Genomic DNA, 18280 nt, shown 5'->3' with positions numbered 1-18280 from the left:
GGTATTAGTAATTGAATTATTAATACCATTAACATTTCATTAATAAAAAAAAATCAAACCGAAATGAGAAAGAGGTTTGAGATCAGAGGTATGTAATTGAGAATATACTAAAACTAATCTTATATTTATTAACGCCTCCATAGCAATGTAATTATTTGTAAAACAAATATAGTTGATCAAGGGCTTTTGTAAACATAATTAAGTTCGTCATTTTATCTGCGTAGAAGTCAGTACTTATACGACATTGGTTTGTTTAAGACGCACTCAAAGGTTCAGTAAATAACTGTAATATTTGCATTATTTTAATTAGAAAGTACACTCTCCTAAAAATAGTGTTATTTTGTGATTTGTATTTACAAAATAGATTTCCAAGCTGATAATATACAGTTTTAAATAAAGGCAAGTATTTGCATATAATGTACTTGAATTTTCATATTCTACTGAGATTAACTGTGTTTATAATATGTGTTAATAATTTATCTCATGATCGGTATTATAGGAAGACATTATACGAATCGTATATAGTATTACCGCTAAACAACCGTACTTAGTATTACTGTGTTCCGGTGTGTGTTGAAGGGTGAGTGAACCAGTGTCACTACAGGCTAAGGACATACATCTTAGCTCTCATGGTTGGTAGCGCATTGGCGATGTGAGGAATGATTAATATTTCTCACTGCGCCATTGTCTATGTGCGGTGGTGACCACTTATCATCAGGGGGTCCATATGCTCGTACTCTCTTAAATAGTATTCAAGATTCTATTTTTAGTAATTTAGTTTTTGTTTTTACAGATATGTATAAACAAACATCCGATGCGATTTGGTGGTACCTTCACGAACTAGGATCGCAGGTGGTCGCCGAGTCTGGCATAGCTATTGACAGATTTCATGTTGGTAAAATTATACTGCACAGCTTAAAGAATTCTCCGGAATATATATTGCAGGTATAACACAAATAATCAATCAATTTAGATCATTGAAGTGGGGGTAAAGCAGTGGCGTAACTATCGTAGGGCCAGATGGTGCAGTGCACCAGGGCCCCTGAGCTCTGGGGGCCCTCTAACCTAAGCTATGAAAAGAGCTTTGAATAGAGATGAAGCATGGATTTAACTTACTAATGATACGTTCAACTCACTGTATCCTGTATCCCATTCTTATTACTATCTATAATTTTGAATGCCAATATACGTTAAAGAGGGGGCGAAAGCCCGATTCTTTTTCTATGCACGGGGGCCCTTACCCACCTAGCTACGCCACTGGGGTAAAGCGTCTGTTTTGGTACGTCTGGTACCACCCACTCATCACATATTCTAACGTCAAACAGAATAGTCCCATGTTCAAAATATGGTGGCGTTGCGTGTGTTAAAAAGCATTTTAATTTACTTGGTGGTAGGGCTTTATCCGTCTAGCCACTATTCACTGATCAAATATTCTTCCACCAAGCACCAATTTATTTAGTTTTCTGAATGATTCTAAAAATATATTTGAACCATGTTTGTGGTTACAAAAATATATAAAACATTTATAAGCTTGAAAAAATCTTTAGTTAAGTACATGACCTAACCTCATAAATGCATGTCAAGGTATGCAACTATTGTGCATATTGCATGAATAAATACCAACAAGTAAGTTACATTTGTGCACGTCGGGTAATGGATTTTTTTTATAACGGTCGTCGTGTTAGAGATAGCGCAGTTGATGACACATATATCTTGGTAAACGGTGGAGGGTTTAAACCCCGGCAAGCACCATTGAGTTTGGATCGCCATTGTCATAATAAAAGCAGCTCCAAAGCTTTACTGTTAGATTATGGGCTAACAGCCCATTTAAAATGACATTCCAATAATTTTGAATACTATAATTTTGAAAGTAGCTCTGACTGGCACGCATTCACGGCGAAACCATTGATCAAATTTGTTATAAAACATGCTTGAACCCCAACTAAGGTCATGGCAACTTTTTAATACCTAATCTGTAGACCAACCCCTAAAACTGCTTCTGAACATAGGAGCACATGGGACGATAGCTGCACATAAAAAATCGGTTATGGTCTAATTGTGATAAGCTTCAGCCGCAGATGTTCAGAAAATTAAAGAAGATTCTCGATTGTAATTAACTCAATAATTACAAATTAACAAAGAAGTAAATTTATGGAGAGGAAAAAAGGTACAAAAGTCCTAAAAAATCGAAGTTTCGCGGGTGACAAACTAGTGTCTATTTAAAGCTCAGATTAATTAAAAGGTTATCAAACAACAACAACATTCACAACAAAAGTTTAAAAACATAATTGCTATCATTTGATGATCGTTACAACAGATAGATGGATCCACGGATGATAAAGAGACGAGTAAATCTGCCTTAGAGCGCTCAGTGAGATGTGCTTCTGCATTCAAGAATATCGGTCTCCAATATCAGGACGTCATAATTATCATGGCGCCGAACCATCTTGACTTGGTTATACCGATGTACGCTGCCCTCTATCTTGGCATCATTGTTGCAGGGGTTGACGTGGGCTTAGGAGTGAGTAAGTAAACAGTTACCTTCTGGTTTTCAAATAGTATTAAAATCGCGTACAAAACTAAGCATTAGCAGCCCGTAAATGTCCCACTGCTGGGATAAAGGCCTCCTCTCCCTTTGAGGAGAAGGTTTGGAGCATATTCCACCACGCTGCTCCAATGCGGGTTGGCGGAATACACATGTGGCAGAATTTCGTTGAAATTAGACACATGCAGGTTTCCTCGCGATGTTTTCCTTCACCGCCGAGCACGAGATGAATTATAAACAAAAAATTAAGCACATGAAATTTCAGTGGTGCCTGCCTAGGTTTGAACCCGAAATCATCGGTTAAGATGCACAAGTTCTAACCACTGGGCCATCTCGGCTCGGATATTTTTTTATTCAGTGAATATTTTAATTTTTATTGAATAAGTATTGACACATAACACAAGCACCAGAATTCTCCGGGATCGTAAAGAAATAAGGAGCGCACTTTTGTTTTCTGGTAGGTAATTAATTAATTATTGAGATGTCATTTAAAAAACTCTTCAAATTCCATATAAAGACTTTCTATTTTAAAGCTTTCATGTAAATTTAGACCTGGTGCCTGGGGTTACAGTGAGAGAGGCGGAGCCTGCCTACTGTTGCCGTATTCGTAAGAGAAAGGGAAGTCAGATTGGCGCGGTTTATCCTCCCATAAGAAGCTATAACTTAAACAATTTATATGATGTACTTAGACGGTTTCTCGATTACAGACGAGCTCCGAGATACACTAAAATGTACTAAACCAAAAATAATATTTTGCGAGAACTCAAACGTCCCAACCATTAAAGAAGCGTTGAAAGCGTTAAACATAACGACTCGAATTGTGACATTTGGTAAAAAACAGGACGACAATCTGTCCTTTATAGAAATACTGGACAGATATGCTGGCGACACTACAGTTGAACAATTCAAGTATGTGTTACTAATTATTTTTACCAATGTATTTTCTTGACGCTTATACTATATAGAATCTACATTCCAAACTGGTGGTAACTTTAAATTTGATTTGATTTCGTAATTTATTCAAAAGTGGTCATAAAAGCCTAATTGAATAAAGTATATTTTGCTATGATTTTATTAGTAAACTACGTGTATGATGATGTTACGTGTAATGATAATACGTGTAATTGATTGATAACACTGAACAAACAATCGCTTGTCATGTATATACATTTATTATTAATTATATCTATCAAATATGGACTTCTTAAATATCTAAAGATCAATATAAAACTACTGGTCTAAATCATTTGTTGGTAGGTTTACCCCGTTTGGGTAAATACCATGTACTGACCAAATATTACGGTTTAAAATCACTTTATTATTACAAATATTCTACCGCGAAACAGCAAAATTTAGTTTTTTTTTATCGTGGTTCGAAAAATTAATGAGCCAGTATGACTTCAGGCAAAAGGGACATATCGTCTCAGTTCCCAAGGCTGTTATGGGCATTGGTGATGAGAGGTATGATTAATTTTTTTCATAGGACTAATTTCTATGAGGATTAGTAACCACTTTCCGTCAGGTGAACGTTATACAAATCATAAACGAAGGTAGTGTTAATAGAAAGTTATCAGCAGTTTATGGATGAAAAACATAACAGTCTTCCTGTTATGTATTTTTTTGTCCAATTGTTTCAACAGCCAATGATCCAAAGACGTTATAAGTATCATCATGCATTTTAAATAATATATTTGTCACTCTTCCTGCTGTTAGCATACTAGGGGTAAATACTGCATAAACATAAAGCATATCCCTCCTGTCTATCTAATTTCATATCTTGAAAATAGCGGTTGTCCTACTTTTATTTCAATGTGTGTAATCCATTAATTAATTTACTTTTAATTAAAGTATTTTTTTTAAAGTGAATTTCAATTCTCGTGATTTCGTACTACTAATGAGTAGGGCTTTAACTCGTGGAACAGGATTTTCTTGTCTTGTCAATATTTGTTTGTGATATATTTTTGGAAAAGCGAACTTGGTACAGTTTATAATTTCAGAGCGTTAGATACTATCTTTAACTTTGTTTTTATCCCAGGCCCGCTGACTTCGACCCAACGCTGACGATCGCTATATTAGTCGCAACAAGTGGATCGACGGGAACACCAAAAACCGCTGCACTAACACATAAGAATGTTTTCTATGGATTTCCCTGTATCCTGTAACTTTTTTTTTTTTAATTCGTATATACTTAAATTTGTGACCTAACTTCATCCAAAACCTTACATTAATGGTGGAAATGCTTTTTGCAAGCCTGTCTTGGTTGATACCACCTATTTCTCAGTTTTTTTCACACTAAATATTCTGGTTCAGAGCAAATATAATGAAAGGCACTAGTTTATGTTTACGGTGAAGTATGTGTGTTTTTTCTATTGTTACCTGAAATATCATGCATTTTGGCTCCATGTTGTCCATACATATAAAGTTGTTGGCCACACACATAAGCAGCCTGTAAAGTTCGCACTGCTGGGTTTAAGGCCATATTCCACCACGCTGCTTCAACGCGGATTGGTGGAATACACATGTGGCAGAATTTCGTTGAAATTAGACACATGCAGGTTTCCTTACGTATGTTTTCCTTCATCGCCGAGCACGAGATGAATTATAAACACAAATTAAGCACATGGAAATTCAGTGGTATTTGCCTGGGTTTGAACCCGCAAACGTCGGTTAAGATTCACGTGTTCTAACCACTGGGCCATCTTGGCTCTTCAATTCAAAATTGCCACACAAAATATCTAATTTTCTTACAGGGTTTTCAATACTGAATTTCCATCACCGTTTGACAAAGTTATGGTTCTGTCACCAATTCAGTGGATTTCAGCGACATTACAATTTATTATGTCACCTATTGTGCGATACACTCGACTGCAAACATCTTCGACGCTAACGGCCGACCACGTCTACTCACTTATAAACAAATACAAGGTTAGATTCAGCGAATCAGATTTTCATTACAAACTTTTAAGTGATGTTTAACGAAGTTAGAGTTTTACAGAAGATCGGAAAAAAGCATTTCTATACTTTGTATGGATTTTGTTTGATCTTTGTAACGTGACAACAACCGATTTTTAAGACAACAACCGAATAGGTATTTTAGCTTTATATTAAAATAAATTTGAGCAAAATCACGTAATATTTTATCAAAATCGCTGTATTTGTACTTACTTTCGTAGAAATGCCGACTTCCTGATAACCTTTGCTCAAATTTTATTCAATAAACAGGATAAATTATGCATATATGCAATGTTTTACGATTTACTTATAATTAACAGCGTTACAGAATTTTAACGGGATAAGAGGAATACCAAGAAAATTGAACAATTAGCTACAGAGTCTGTGTGTGTGTCTATGCAAATTAATGTGATTTATTAATATTACAGCCTGAGTTTACCATTATGAGCCCAACGTTTATGACGACTGTATTTAAAGGGGGTGACAGGGATAGATGCGATTTCAGCTCCCTTAAGTTTATACTAGTCGGTGGTAGCGCCGTTTCTAAACAACTGCTCGAAGAAGTCAAGGTAAGAATATTTTCCTTTGAGGTTTTAAGGAATAATTTTGGTTCCCATTAAACTAATTTTCAGTAGTAAGATCAGGAAGTCTACCTGATGGTAAGTGATCAACTATTCTCATAGACATTGGCACTGACCAGAATTGTTATACCAATGATCTTGGGAACTAAGATGCAGTTGTAGTGACGATAACAAACTTCTACCACCCTGCAGCCGGACACGGACTTTTACTGTAAAAATCATCAAACTTTAAAATGAACTTTACACTACAGAACCTTATACAGTACAATACAATTGAAATATGGATATATTTTATATGAGAGAATATAATCAAATACGTGTATAAATGTAAAACGCGTTTTGGTTATCAAACTCTATTTGATTGATTCGTGCAAGACGTAACAAAATTCCTCGAATTATACCTGACATCGAAATATTCCACCATTCTTATACCGTATTTAGATTTTGATGAGTCTTATCGTAGATTAATAATTATATTTTTTTTTATAGATCAATCTTTTGTCCTCAAATATAGCCTTCTGGCGTAGTTTTGAATATTATAGATACTTATAGATTACCAATTAAAAACACTAAGATTTACAAATAAAAAAAATACTAGTTTTTTTGATTTGACACACTCCTTTGGGAAGAGGACTTTATGTTGAATAAAGCCGTAAAGAGAGGAAGCAGGGAATATCTATGTATATTTTAATAATCAGTTAACAGAAAATAATGGTTCGTTTAAAAATTAAATTTGTGATTTCAGGAAGTGATACCAAATTGTCATTTACAAATTGGCTACGGATTGACAGAGTCTTCGGGCTTGGTGTGTAATCCATCGTACTCACCCTTTGGTTCAATAGGTACACCGCTAAGCAGTGTGCAGTTTAAAGTAAGTATTTTTATTTTTTAAATATTTAAATATAAATAAAAAATATTTGAAAATTATTTATATACTTTATATATGAAAAATTCAAATCTGGGTTTTATTAAATAAATTACTGTTTATATATATATATGTGTGTGTGTATGTGTGTTATATATATATATGTGTGTGTTTTTGTATTTGGGGTATTGCTAGATTCCTTTAAAAAAATCTATACAATGAAAAAATTTAAAACTCCCGCCAGAAACGTTATTTTTTTCTAAAAATATGCGATTTATTTAACTAATTTGTTACAGCTAGTAGACGTGAACACTGATGAAGTAATCAATGAGCCAAATGTGTCGGGAGAATTAAGAATAAAAGGACCCGCAGTTTTCATGGTAATTTCACAGCTAACTAAGCTAAGAAGGGTTAGGTTAGACGGACAGTCTTCCAAATACCGCTTCATTTAAAAAAAAACATATTGAAATAGAAATCAGTCACATTCAGCCGTAGACAATGGTCAGGCACGATATCAGTTAAAAACAACTTCTAATATTGTCGATGTACTACAAACTATGGGATTAATTAAGTTATGTCAGTTTTTTTCTGAAATTACACTCGCAAATCGGTACACAGCTACCAAAAATATTTTCACTCGCCCTCTTGCTAGATTATGTCCTGAGTATTAAATACCCAGACGGGCGCTCACAAAGCCCTACCACCGAAGAAAATTACTTTGCTAGTAAAAATAAAATATAACACTCAACACGATTTCTAGTTTTTCAAATAAACAGGGTTATTATAATGACGCGCAAATGACCGCTGCAGCCTTCGACGAAGACGGATGGTTAAAGACAGGAGACATTCACTACAGAGATGAAAATTTCAATTACTATTTCGTTGATCGCCACAAATTACTATTAAAATACAAAAGTTACCAGGTACGTACAAAATTAGCAAAGGCGTTTTTATGACATTAGTAGGTGGACTGGCAAAGGGACTAAGGGGGCATCACTGCCCTCAAGTGATGACTTATGGAATAGAGACGTGGTCGTTTACTAAGCGCCTCATAAGAAGACTCAAAGTCACTCAAAGGGAGGGGGCTATATGCGGAGATTCCCCGCGATGTCGAAATCCACTGGCTAACTTAAATAACCGATATAGCCTGAAGAATTGCCAAGCTGAAGTGGATTGACAAATTTTCACTAAATCATAATTAGTATCATTGATTACTTAAAATCTCAACCAAATTATCTTGCATCAATTCAATGTAGAAGTTATCTATATTCCTTTAATCCTCCTTAATGTCCTCGCCGTCTCGAATAAGCTGGAAAATCAAACGAAATTGAAAGTGCCCTAACCCTAAATACTTCAATAATTATTAATAATAATTAGATTTCCTTGGTAATTTTTAGGTGTCCCCAACTGAAATAGAAAGCGTCATCATCGAACATCCAGGTGTACTGGACGTAGCGGTCACTGGTATACCTGATGATGAACTCGGCGATCTGGTAGTCGCATTTGTTGTACCTATTAAAGGGTACACTGTTACAGCACAGGAAATCAAAGATTTGGTCAAAGGTTTGTAAAAATACTATTTACAAAAAATTTAAATGGACTCAAGTATCCTAGGTAGGAGTTCTTTAATGTAAAATAAAAATGAATACAAGTTTTATTTATTTGTCTACATTTTGATTAAACTTCCAGCTTCGCTATCAGATCCAAAGCAACTAAGGGGAGGGGTGATCTTTCTACCCGAAATGCCGACAACGTCAACATCAAAAATTGACCGGACTAAATTGAAAAAAATGGCGCTCAGCTTCAACAGAGAATGAATGGACTTTTAATCATTCTAAATTAGTTTAATTCTAATAGTTTAACATACATTTTATAGTAAATAAATAATGAAATAAATCTATTTATTTTTCCTTACAAAACAAGATCTCATGTCATAACATAAGTTTATATTAGTGACTAAATTATAGGAACAGTTTAAAGTTAAGTATATGTGTGGAACTGTTGTCTATTTTAGACATAGAAATCATTACAGATCAGATAAGGTCTAAGAAATTACCTTTAGTTAACTCGTGCAGATTCATATCTTAAAATCGACCTCATGTGTCAAAAACTATTTTTTAATTGTTATCGAATCTAATAAGCAGGTGGTAGCTTGCAGAGTCATTTTGTTCTAATATCGTTGTAAAGATCGAACTTAGAACTATTTCGAGACATAGAGGAGACACATGTCACATGCAGAAAGGCTTTGGCATTATAAGAAGATTCTATATAATATATAATTTTTATTCAAATTTTAATAATGTAACCTGAAATATTACGTAGATAAAATTACGCATGCTAGCATGTTTGTCCCTTTATATAACAATACAATTACACACAAGTTAAACAAACACCACATTTAAATGTACTACAGATCGCAGCGGATTTTAATTTCTATTCGCCAAGTTAGTCAAAAACTTATCCAAAAAAGTCCCATATGGGGAAATTCAGACCTTCAGCCCTATTTTACCTCATCAAGTGATACAAATAAAAAAAGTAGCCTCTTTCCTTTTCCGGGACTCAAACTCTCAAAATCTCCATACGAAATTTCATCTAAATCAGTTCAGGAGTTTATTTGTGAAGAGATAACAAAGAGCTACTTTCGCATTTATAATATTAGTAGGGATAAAAAGAGTAATTATTGTTGAATGAATTGAATGCCCTCGTGATGCATGCTAAGGTCATTCAGTCAATGCAAGATAAGAAACTTCAAGTATCCAGTAAACAATATAAATCAAAATGTACTTCATTCAAGTGTGCTCGTTTACAATACAAAAGTGCTCACCATTCTACTAGTTTAAATTTACTTTAAAACTACCACCGGAAACTTTGTAGTTGTTCTTTTTTAAAATGGAATAGCTATAATATGTTTCAATGGGAGGAAGAGATAGATAAGCAAACCTTGAATTTACCTATCGGCGATTTTCTAATAGTTCTCCTATATTATTATTAACTACAAACGGCTGTAGATTGACACCTATTTCTTTATTTATAACGCAGAATGACACTTTAATTTTATTTCTAAATTTCGGACAACTTTGCAAGTCACATATTTAAATTCATCATAAGCCATTTTTTACGAATGCATCTCATGCATGTTAACGATGCTTGAAAAAATTCAACTGAATACTGTAAACATTGCCATGTGTCAGTAATTTTCGTTACTTAAATTTGACCATGAAATACTATATCCAGAAGATTTACGCCAAAAAAGATCACTTAAAAGACCCATAATCTACAGTTCAAAAAGTATTTTATTTGTGATTTGTAATGTTCAAGTAGTAAATTGACCTTGACGTAGGTACCTTCAGAGTTTGATTTAAAACGAAGTGGCACGGTACCATATAGCCGCCACACTCGTAAAATCGACGCCATTGTACCATCAACGAAATATTCTTCTTTTGGGCTCTTAATTTTCTCTGTCAAAACAAATTCTTAGAAACAGAACTTGTCCTCATAATTGATTCAGTATTTATTTTAAATGTTTTTTCTTTGTGCTATATATTTTCGTTTATTAGGTCCCTATTTATACTTTTGTGTTGAACCTGCGAATTATTATTAAAGGAATTCATTTTAATGTTGTTCTCTATACGTTATAAACGTGACGTTTTCAAGATATTTTTTTCACAATAATTTGTAAAGCAACACTGCGTTATTATCCTAATCGTTCTATAGATAAAGCATATCATAGATTGATCTTAAAAACTTGATATAATGCAGTTATACACTAAACTACACGGCGGAGTGACGATTTGCGCAAGACGGCTGCCAGGAGCTGGATGCGAGTTGCCGAAAAAAGACCAAAGTGGCGTGCATTTGGAGAGGCCTATGTCCAGCCGTGGACAAATATGGGCTGATGATGTGATGTGTATGACACTAAACTACAGTTAGTTTCCATTCCGACTTTGTATAGGTAATGCAAAACATACATACAAAGTTATTCCTCTCATATACTCCTTATAGTATACCTATAAAATAATATTACACTTGTAATAGTTGAATTATCCAAAGATCTTTTCTGGCTTTTGGCTTTCGGAGTCACGGTTGCAGTTTATTAATAAAGAAAATTGTATGATATAAATATAATTTATACCCTACAGCACTCAGGAATAATGTAGCTTTTTGTGGTTTTTATTTGTGTTTAAAAAGTAAAAGACTGATGACTAACATCGAAAGTAGCTGATGTATCGCGAAGATTTCGTGATTCGCACTCAGTGTGTACTAAGTATCGTTTAATCGAATTATCGTTCAACACTATCATTCGTGTCGACAACACTGCAATGCGTTTTATGTCAAACTGTCAAAGTCAAAACTCAAAACGTAGTGGTTAATTTAATGGCTATCATATTTTATATTCTCTGAAATTTACTACCAAGTAGTTACTTCTTGCTTAAATTAATTAGTAAATTTAAGTTTAAAATCATGGCAGACATAGAAAAATTAACGATCGGTGAGTACATGATTTTCTTTGAAATAACCTAAGAACAATAACATATGCTAGTGACATACTATTAAAATACGTTTTATAGGAGAAATCTATACTTCCGAGAAGACTGGCAGCGATAGTACTGGAGATGGTTCAGCTGAAAATCCATTTAAAACAATCTTACAAGCCATGCGTCACGCTGGCAAGGAACCGTTTCCGACTATATACGTGGACTCCAAAGACGATGGAAAACAGTACGACGTAGCTGCAAAATCGCAGTTAAAGAAAATCACTAAGATATGGAGTCGGGAATGCTACAAGGCTGTTGAAAAAGCAAAGGCGGAAGATGATAATGTTGAGAAGAGACAGCAAAATTTGGACGAAGCTAAGAAAATCATCTTGAAAGAGGATCCTTCGCTGCCAAAAGCCACGACTGTGAAAATACTTCATGGTAATATGCATTTTTGTATTATCTGTGATTTATAAAGTCATGAAATACTGCATAAAAATTATTGAATAAAAATAGTACTCATATATAATATTCTTGCCATGTTGCATCATCTGCTGGATGCGAAGTATGTTTATTTTTTTATGTATCAGTAATATTAATACTTGACATATTTGTAAAGAAATATGTTATAAATGACATTTTTAATTAAATTAATTCATACAAAAGCATGATGTCTGTACTAATATTATAAATGCAGAAGTAACTGCCTGTCTGTCTGTTTAGCTTTTACAGCCTAAATACTGTTTTTTTTTTAAATTATCTATGAAGCCAGCTTGACTAAGGAAAATTTAAAATTAGCTTCATAAGTATAATATTGACTTTAATGACTAGAGATACTAATAAGTATATAGTAGGTTGAACAGTTGTATATTTTTAATGAAGATAGTAGACTTCTGGAAAGTACCACAAAGATTTCTTACCGAAGGAAAACATTGTTAAAAAACTTACATCATGACAAACAAACATGAAATTCTACTAAATGGGTTTTCACAAACATGTCGAGCAAGGCATTTACGCAGTAGTGTCCTCCTTAAAAAAAAATTACCATACATTGAAATATTTTATCTCTTTTCAGCGGCTGAACATCGTGGTGAAAGAATATGTGTACGTGGTTGGGTCCATCGTCTACGTCGTCAAGGCAAATCGTTAGCTTTTCTTACATTGCGTGATGGCACTGGATACATGCAATGTGTCTTACATGGCAATCTCTGTCAGACATATAATGCTTTAGTTCTGTCCACTGAGTCATCGGTCATTCTGTATGGGAAACTAGAAGTTGTACCTGAAGGAAAGTCTGTGAGTGAAAGAAAGATCATAATTATTAAATTATTAAGTTTAAAAAATACTATTACATTCAGGTTTAGGTCAAAATTAACTCATCTTTCGTTCTCTATGTGGGCTAAAACTGGAACAAGAAGTTTTTCATTATAATTGAAAATTTATAAGTTTTTTTACTCTTAGTAAGGAGAAATGTGTAAACACTTCACTTTATTTTGCTTTTCCTCTGAATCTCGCTAAACCTGTCTTCATAATATAATATGACTATAATATAACTCATGCTTTCTCCTACCATTAGAGTATGGTATGGATATCTGAGTTATGTATTTAATATTCTTTCACAAGGCACCGGGAGGTCATGAGCTGACAGTAGATTACTGGGAGCTCATCGGTCTGGCTCCACCTGGTGGTGCTGATGCTATATTGAATGAAGATGCTCTGCCTGACGTCCAGCTCGATAACAGGTAAATATTTGTGTGAATGTTTTAATTGTTATAATTGAATTTTATAATTTGTCTTCTTGATCATGATTTGAGCAATTCTCAAAGTTATTAAATTACATTTTGTAATATTTTTATGTGTATAATTATGTATATGTTATATACATATAACTATGATTAGTGTAGATAGTGAGCTAATAAACACTACAATATATTTTATGTGAGAGCATCAGACAGTGCACAGATCTGTAATTAATAATTATTGGACTTGTATGATACAAGTCGAATAATTAAATTTATTTTATGTTCTTCAAATTACATTCTTTAAAAATATAACATAGCGTTCATGGGTTATACTGAGTAAAGATACAATAAATCTAACGCTGAGCTCGGTGTCCCCGCAGGCACATAATGATCCGCGGCGAGAACACGACGAAGGTGCTGCGCGCGCGCGCGCAGGTGACGCGCGCCTTCCGCGAGCACTTCGCCAGCCGCCTCTACACCGAGGTCACGCCGCCCACGCTCGTGCAGACGCAGTGCGAGGGCGGCTCCACGCTCTTCAAGTTCGACTACTTCGGGTACGGCCGCGACTGCGCTCCGACGACTGCGCTCCGACGGCCTGGGCGCTCGATAACGGTGTCGGTGTGGTCCGCAGCGAGCAGGCGTACCTGACGCAGAGCTCGCAGCTGTACCTGGAGACGTGCCTGGCGGCGCTGGGCGACGTGTACTGCGTGGCGCAGTCCTACCGCGCCGAGCTGTCGCGCACGAGGCGCCATCTGGCCGAGTGAGTCGCTCCACACGTGCGCCCTACCGCAGACCCGGTTCTCGGTAGAATCTACTCCAAAAACCGGTGGTAACTTGACATTTAATCTTGGAAAATGACGACTCAGAGTTTCCGGTGACTTTCTATCCCGGGCCCAGAAAATCATTATCAGAAACCAAACTGAGGATGCGTGCAGACCAGCTGGAGTATCGTCAAGATTGATCGACTGACTGATTATATTCCACTTTTTATCACAGGTACAGTCACGTAGAAGCGGAATGTCCCTTCATCAACTTTAACGATTTGCTGGATAGGATCGAGGATCTCGTCGTCGATGTTGTCGATAGAGTTCTGGCATCGCCTGAAGGACATTTGGTGTACGAACTTAACCCCAATTTCAAGGTAATTTCTGATATTCAAATATATATATGTCGTATTAATTATGGATTCGTCAAAGAATTAAAGTGGTTCGAATACCGTTTAAAGATAGTAATCCAGAACTGTTTTTAATGTATGATAGTATAGCAAAGTTATTAGCAAATCCTATCGAATATGTAAATCTAAGGTTTGTCTCCCCCCCCCCCCTGTCACAATGGGAAAAACGACCAATACATTGGATATCATAATAAATATGTTTTTCTTTATTTTCAGAAACCCGAAAAGCCGTTTAAACGTATGACGTATGTGGAAGCTATCGAATATCTACGTGCCAACAACATTACTAAAGACGACCAAACTTTCTATGAATTTGGAGAAGTAAGTGTGCGAATACAGTTATAATACATAACTGCGCTTATCCCTAATGTGTGATCTTCAATACAACAAAAGATTTTTTCTCTTATTGTTAAATGCTTTAGTGTTTTAAATAATTAAACTATTAGATTTTTATTCAAGGCATCCCGAGGTTTGATACCTTTCCATCAGCTACCGAGTCAGTCTGTCAAAGAATACTTTGTGTTAGAGCTTATTACACACTTATACATACATTATTATTATTACTTTAGAATGTGTACTATATTGTCATCAAATTGCAATAAACAACCTGTCATTAAAGTATGCAGATTGCAGATACATTAAAATAACTCAAATCAAGTTTTAGACATGATATAGCAAAGGCACAGACAGCTCTGGCGATACATGACAAAGAATTAAAAATAAACTCTGCAGCTTTATAAGCTAGACCCTAAACCTATTACAACATTTCAGCTTACACAAATAAAAAAAGTCTCAACAATTGTCATTGATAAACTAAAGTATCATTTAATTTCCACAGGACATTCCAGAAGGTCCTGAACGGAAGATGACTGATGCCATCGGGGAGCCCATACTTCTCTGCAAGTTTCCAGCAGAGATCAAATCTTTCTACATGCTCCGTTGTGAAGATGACAAGCGTCTAACTGAATCTGTTGATCTTCTGATGCCGGGTGTTGGGGAAATAGTCGGGGGGTCCATGAGGATGTGGGATCACGAGGAACTGATGGAAGGTGTGTAGTGTGGACTAAATACTATCAAAGAAATATTTAGTAGGGAACTCATTGGGGCTACTTACTTGAATAATGTGTATTTTGATTTTGATATTTATTGCATGGCTATGGCAATATGGCTGATAGTATCAGCCATATTTTTGTCACATTAAAAATATAAATATGATGTTCTGATATAAATTACGTTTCAGGTTACAAGCGCGAAGGTATCGACCCGACCCCCTACTACTGGTACACCGACCAGCGCAAATTCGGCTCCGTCCCCCACGGCGGCTACGGGCTCGGCCTGGAGCGCTTCCTGTGCTGGCTGCTCAACAGATACCACATCCGAGAAACGTGCCTCTATCCACGTTTCTTGGAGAGATGCACGCCTTAAACGCCATCATTTTTTCGTTAACCATCATAAGTAATTATCATTTAATTCTGTTAAATATTAACTTGATTCCATATATCTTACCATCAAACTCTTAGTTAAAATTTAAATCTGCCTGCCTGTCTGTTACATTATAAATACTAAACCATTGAAGTGATTAAGGATATAATTTATCCATGCATATTATGCAAAATAGGAAAATATACTATAACCCTCGCCCGTGGTCATCGTTGCCACTAAAAATTCTGGGCATATATGAGTCTTAGGGAACAGTATGTATAATATTTATTAAATTGGACTGTAATTCCACTTACTGGTAAAAGTTATATAAATATTTCTATTGAGTAGAGAGAGTTGAATCTTACAGTCAAAGTTTTATTGAGTTAAATTTTAGTTTGAAGTTTTTTTTTTCTATACTGATTTGTAATGCATTTTTTTATTATTCCAGTGAATGTTATCGAAATGTTTCATATTTTAGTCTTACGATTGCATTTACTTTGAGTTTGTACATATATATATTTTATTAAAGTATATATCTTTTAAAAGAAATGCATGTATTTTGAAAGTAATTAAATTCTACAAACATTTCCATACTGCTTTCAAATAAAACGCAGCGTACATGTCAAGTTGTATAAGAATGTAATCGTTTTGCGATTGATCGTTAATGCAAGTTTTGTTAATAAGTGAAAATAAAGCTTCGAGAAAAATGTTGTTTTTTTTTTTATTTTATACTGGCTAATGTTTTCGATCAAATAGAAGTCCGTTATTAGACCCGTCGTCATGCATGGATAGGAATGTCTGGCCGTGCTAAAGAAGGATGAAAAGAAATTATATGTAGTAGAGATGAGGATGTTCGGAGTGACAAAAAAATGGAGTACATAAGAGGAAGTCTGAAAGTAGCGTCAATAACAGAATAATTTAAAGGTTATTGTTTGAGTTGGTAAAGCATGAACGTAGAGGGAGGGGGATAAAACTACCGAAGAAGACATGGATGGAGTGTATGAGGAGGTTGATGTGAATTGAGGAGAATGGAAGGAAAACACACGCCGCCGACCCCGAATAGATTGCGTCACGGGCAGGGAAAAGAAGACTGGCTAATGTTTGAACCGACAATAACAAAGGAGGTTCTCAATTCGACGCTTAACCTTCATATTTTGTAATAAAGTGTCCGCTACGGCTCATGAAATTACTATAATTGTACTTTGGTAAAATTTCACCAGAAAGTTATGTCAACCTTGTCCGAGTCAACAAAGATGTTTCAACTCAATTGAATAACTGAATGAAACAATGAAATAAATGAACAAGTCTTCCATTTTTAAAATTACTGTATTTTTGTAATTCGGAAAATTGATAAATTACTCGTTTTGAAGTTCGAATCTCCTGTGTTTTGAGTGAAATCGTCACAGTTTTATCAGAATCGGATGAATGTCGTAGAAAAACCATAGAGAAACAACATACAAACACATATTTATATAGATACGCATATCTCCGCGGTAGTATTTCTCGTGGAAGCATATTTAAAACGTCATAATTATTTAATCAAATATTAACAGTTGTTCAATGATTGGTTGTGGCTGGTTTTTTAATCGTAAATATTAGTTATTGAAACGAAGTTCCTTATCGCGCGTTGTGACAGGGGGCTAGACGGAAATAATTCTCTCGAAAAGTTGTAACGACACTTTTTGCTACTGTAAGTTGTGCGGCGTGTCTGTGCGACGTGTCTCTCTCTCTCTCTCTCTTATAGAAAGCAAGCCAGATATTTTCATTTCTATTTCGCATTGAACAGTGTGGTGTCGCGACGATTATTTTTGTTGAGTGTATACAGATTTTTTGTACATAATAAATAATAAAAAATAATAATAATAATTTCTTATAATAATATAAACTTCGTTCCATCCGGGTGTCCCTTGATACCTCTCAACTTTTTTTTTTATAAAATATTTATATAAAAATTTAAATATTTTTCATGTTCATTTTTACCTGAACATAAATAATTATGCTAATTGTAAATATTGCATGACCTTGAAGTTTCCATGCTGTGGATACAGGTGTAACTCAATAGAATTAAACAATTTATTTATTTCATATTTGTTGCGTATTATATAAATCCTACTTTGAAGAGTTTTTCTTAATTAATATATATAAACTAGCTTCTGCCCGCGACTTCGTCCGCGTAGATTTCGGATTTGTGACAGGATTGCGTATCTCAAACGGAAATCAAAATAACCCATAAAGATACAAAATATATATTTTTTAAATAAATAGGAGTAAGAAAATGATTTTTTTAAACTTTGCGAAAATTATGAAAACTTCGTCTATACAGATATTGGGTGTGATGTAAATAGTTATATTATGACTTGATTTTTGATTTTGTAAACTTATTTACCTACAATTTTTTTCTATACATATAATTAAGGAGTAAATTCACCGAATCTGTAGGTGTACATTGAATATTTTTTGAAAATTCAAAGCTTATTATATTTTTATATGTTTAATAGCGGTCGCCCGCGGCTCCGACTGCTTG

The 18280-nt window shown here is 34.8% G+C and overlaps 2 protein-coding genes across 2 annotated transcripts; both read left to right on the top strand.

Moving 5' to 3' along the window:
* The first annotated feature begins 235 nt into the window (after positions 1 to 235).
* On the top strand, positions 236 to 8802 carry LOC125071920 (luciferin 4-monooxygenase-like). Its single transcript, XM_047682351.1, has 12 exons — positions 236 to 399; positions 794 to 945; positions 2318 to 2525; positions 3253 to 3454; positions 4581 to 4703; positions 5296 to 5470; positions 5926 to 6066; positions 6824 to 6949; positions 7240 to 7323; positions 7720 to 7866; positions 8341 to 8506; positions 8633 to 8802. The coding sequence occupies exons 2-12, from the start codon at positions 796 to 798 to the stop codon at positions 8758 to 8760; spliced, it is 1650 nt and encodes a 549-aa protein (XP_047538307.1). The 5' UTR covers positions 236 to 399; positions 794 to 795; the 3' UTR covers positions 8761 to 8802.
* A 2492-nt stretch (positions 8803 to 11294) lies between these two features.
* LOC125071937 (asparagine--tRNA ligase, cytoplasmic) lies at positions 11295 to 16457 on the top strand. The gene is made up of 10 exons (XM_047682381.1): positions 11295 to 11432; positions 11512 to 11859; positions 12494 to 12714; positions 13042 to 13160; positions 13541 to 13714; positions 13792 to 13920; positions 14157 to 14301; positions 14551 to 14655; positions 15173 to 15383; positions 15575 to 16457. Exons 1-10 carry the CDS (start codon positions 11405 to 11407, stop codon positions 15757 to 15759), a joined length of 1665 nt encoding a protein of 554 aa, XP_047538337.1. The 5' UTR covers positions 11295 to 11404; the 3' UTR covers positions 15760 to 16457.
* The last annotated feature ends 1823 nt before the right edge of the window (positions 16458 to 18280 follow it).

This window comes from Vanessa atalanta, chromosome 20 (assembly GCF_905147765.1).
Source record: "Vanessa atalanta chromosome 20, ilVanAtal1.2, whole genome shotgun sequence".
NCBI classification, from domain to species: Eukaryota; Metazoa; Arthropoda; class Insecta; order Lepidoptera; family Nymphalidae; genus Vanessa; species Vanessa atalanta.
Note: the sequence above shows the minus strand (reverse complement) of the source record. Positions and strands in the feature narration are given on the sequence as shown.

Excerpts from the sequence above, each read along its gene's own strand:
- LOC125071920 (XM_047682351.1), top strand. The coding sequence starts at position 796 with ATGTATAAACAAACATCCGATGCGATTTGGTGGTACCTTCACGAACTA. Across the intron at positions 946-2,317 it reads CTCCGGAATATATATTGCAG|ATAGATGGATCCACGGATGA; the intron begins GTATAACACAAA and ends TCGTTACAACAG. Across the intron at positions 3,455-4,580 it reads ACTACAGTTGAACAATTCAA|GCCCGCTGACTTCGACCCAA; the intron begins GTATGTGTTACT and ends TTTTTATCCCAG.
- LOC125071937 (XM_047682381.1), top strand. The coding sequence starts at position 11,405 with ATGGCAGACATAGAAAAATTAACGATCG. Across the intron at positions 13,715-13,791 it reads TTCAAGTTCGACTACTTCGG|CGAGCAGGCGTACCTGACGC; the intron begins GTACGGCCGCGA and ends TGTGGTCCGCAG. Across the intron at positions 14,302-14,550 it reads AACTTAACCCCAATTTCAAG|AAACCCGAAAAGCCGTTTAA; the intron begins GTAATTTCTGAT and ends CTTTATTTTCAG.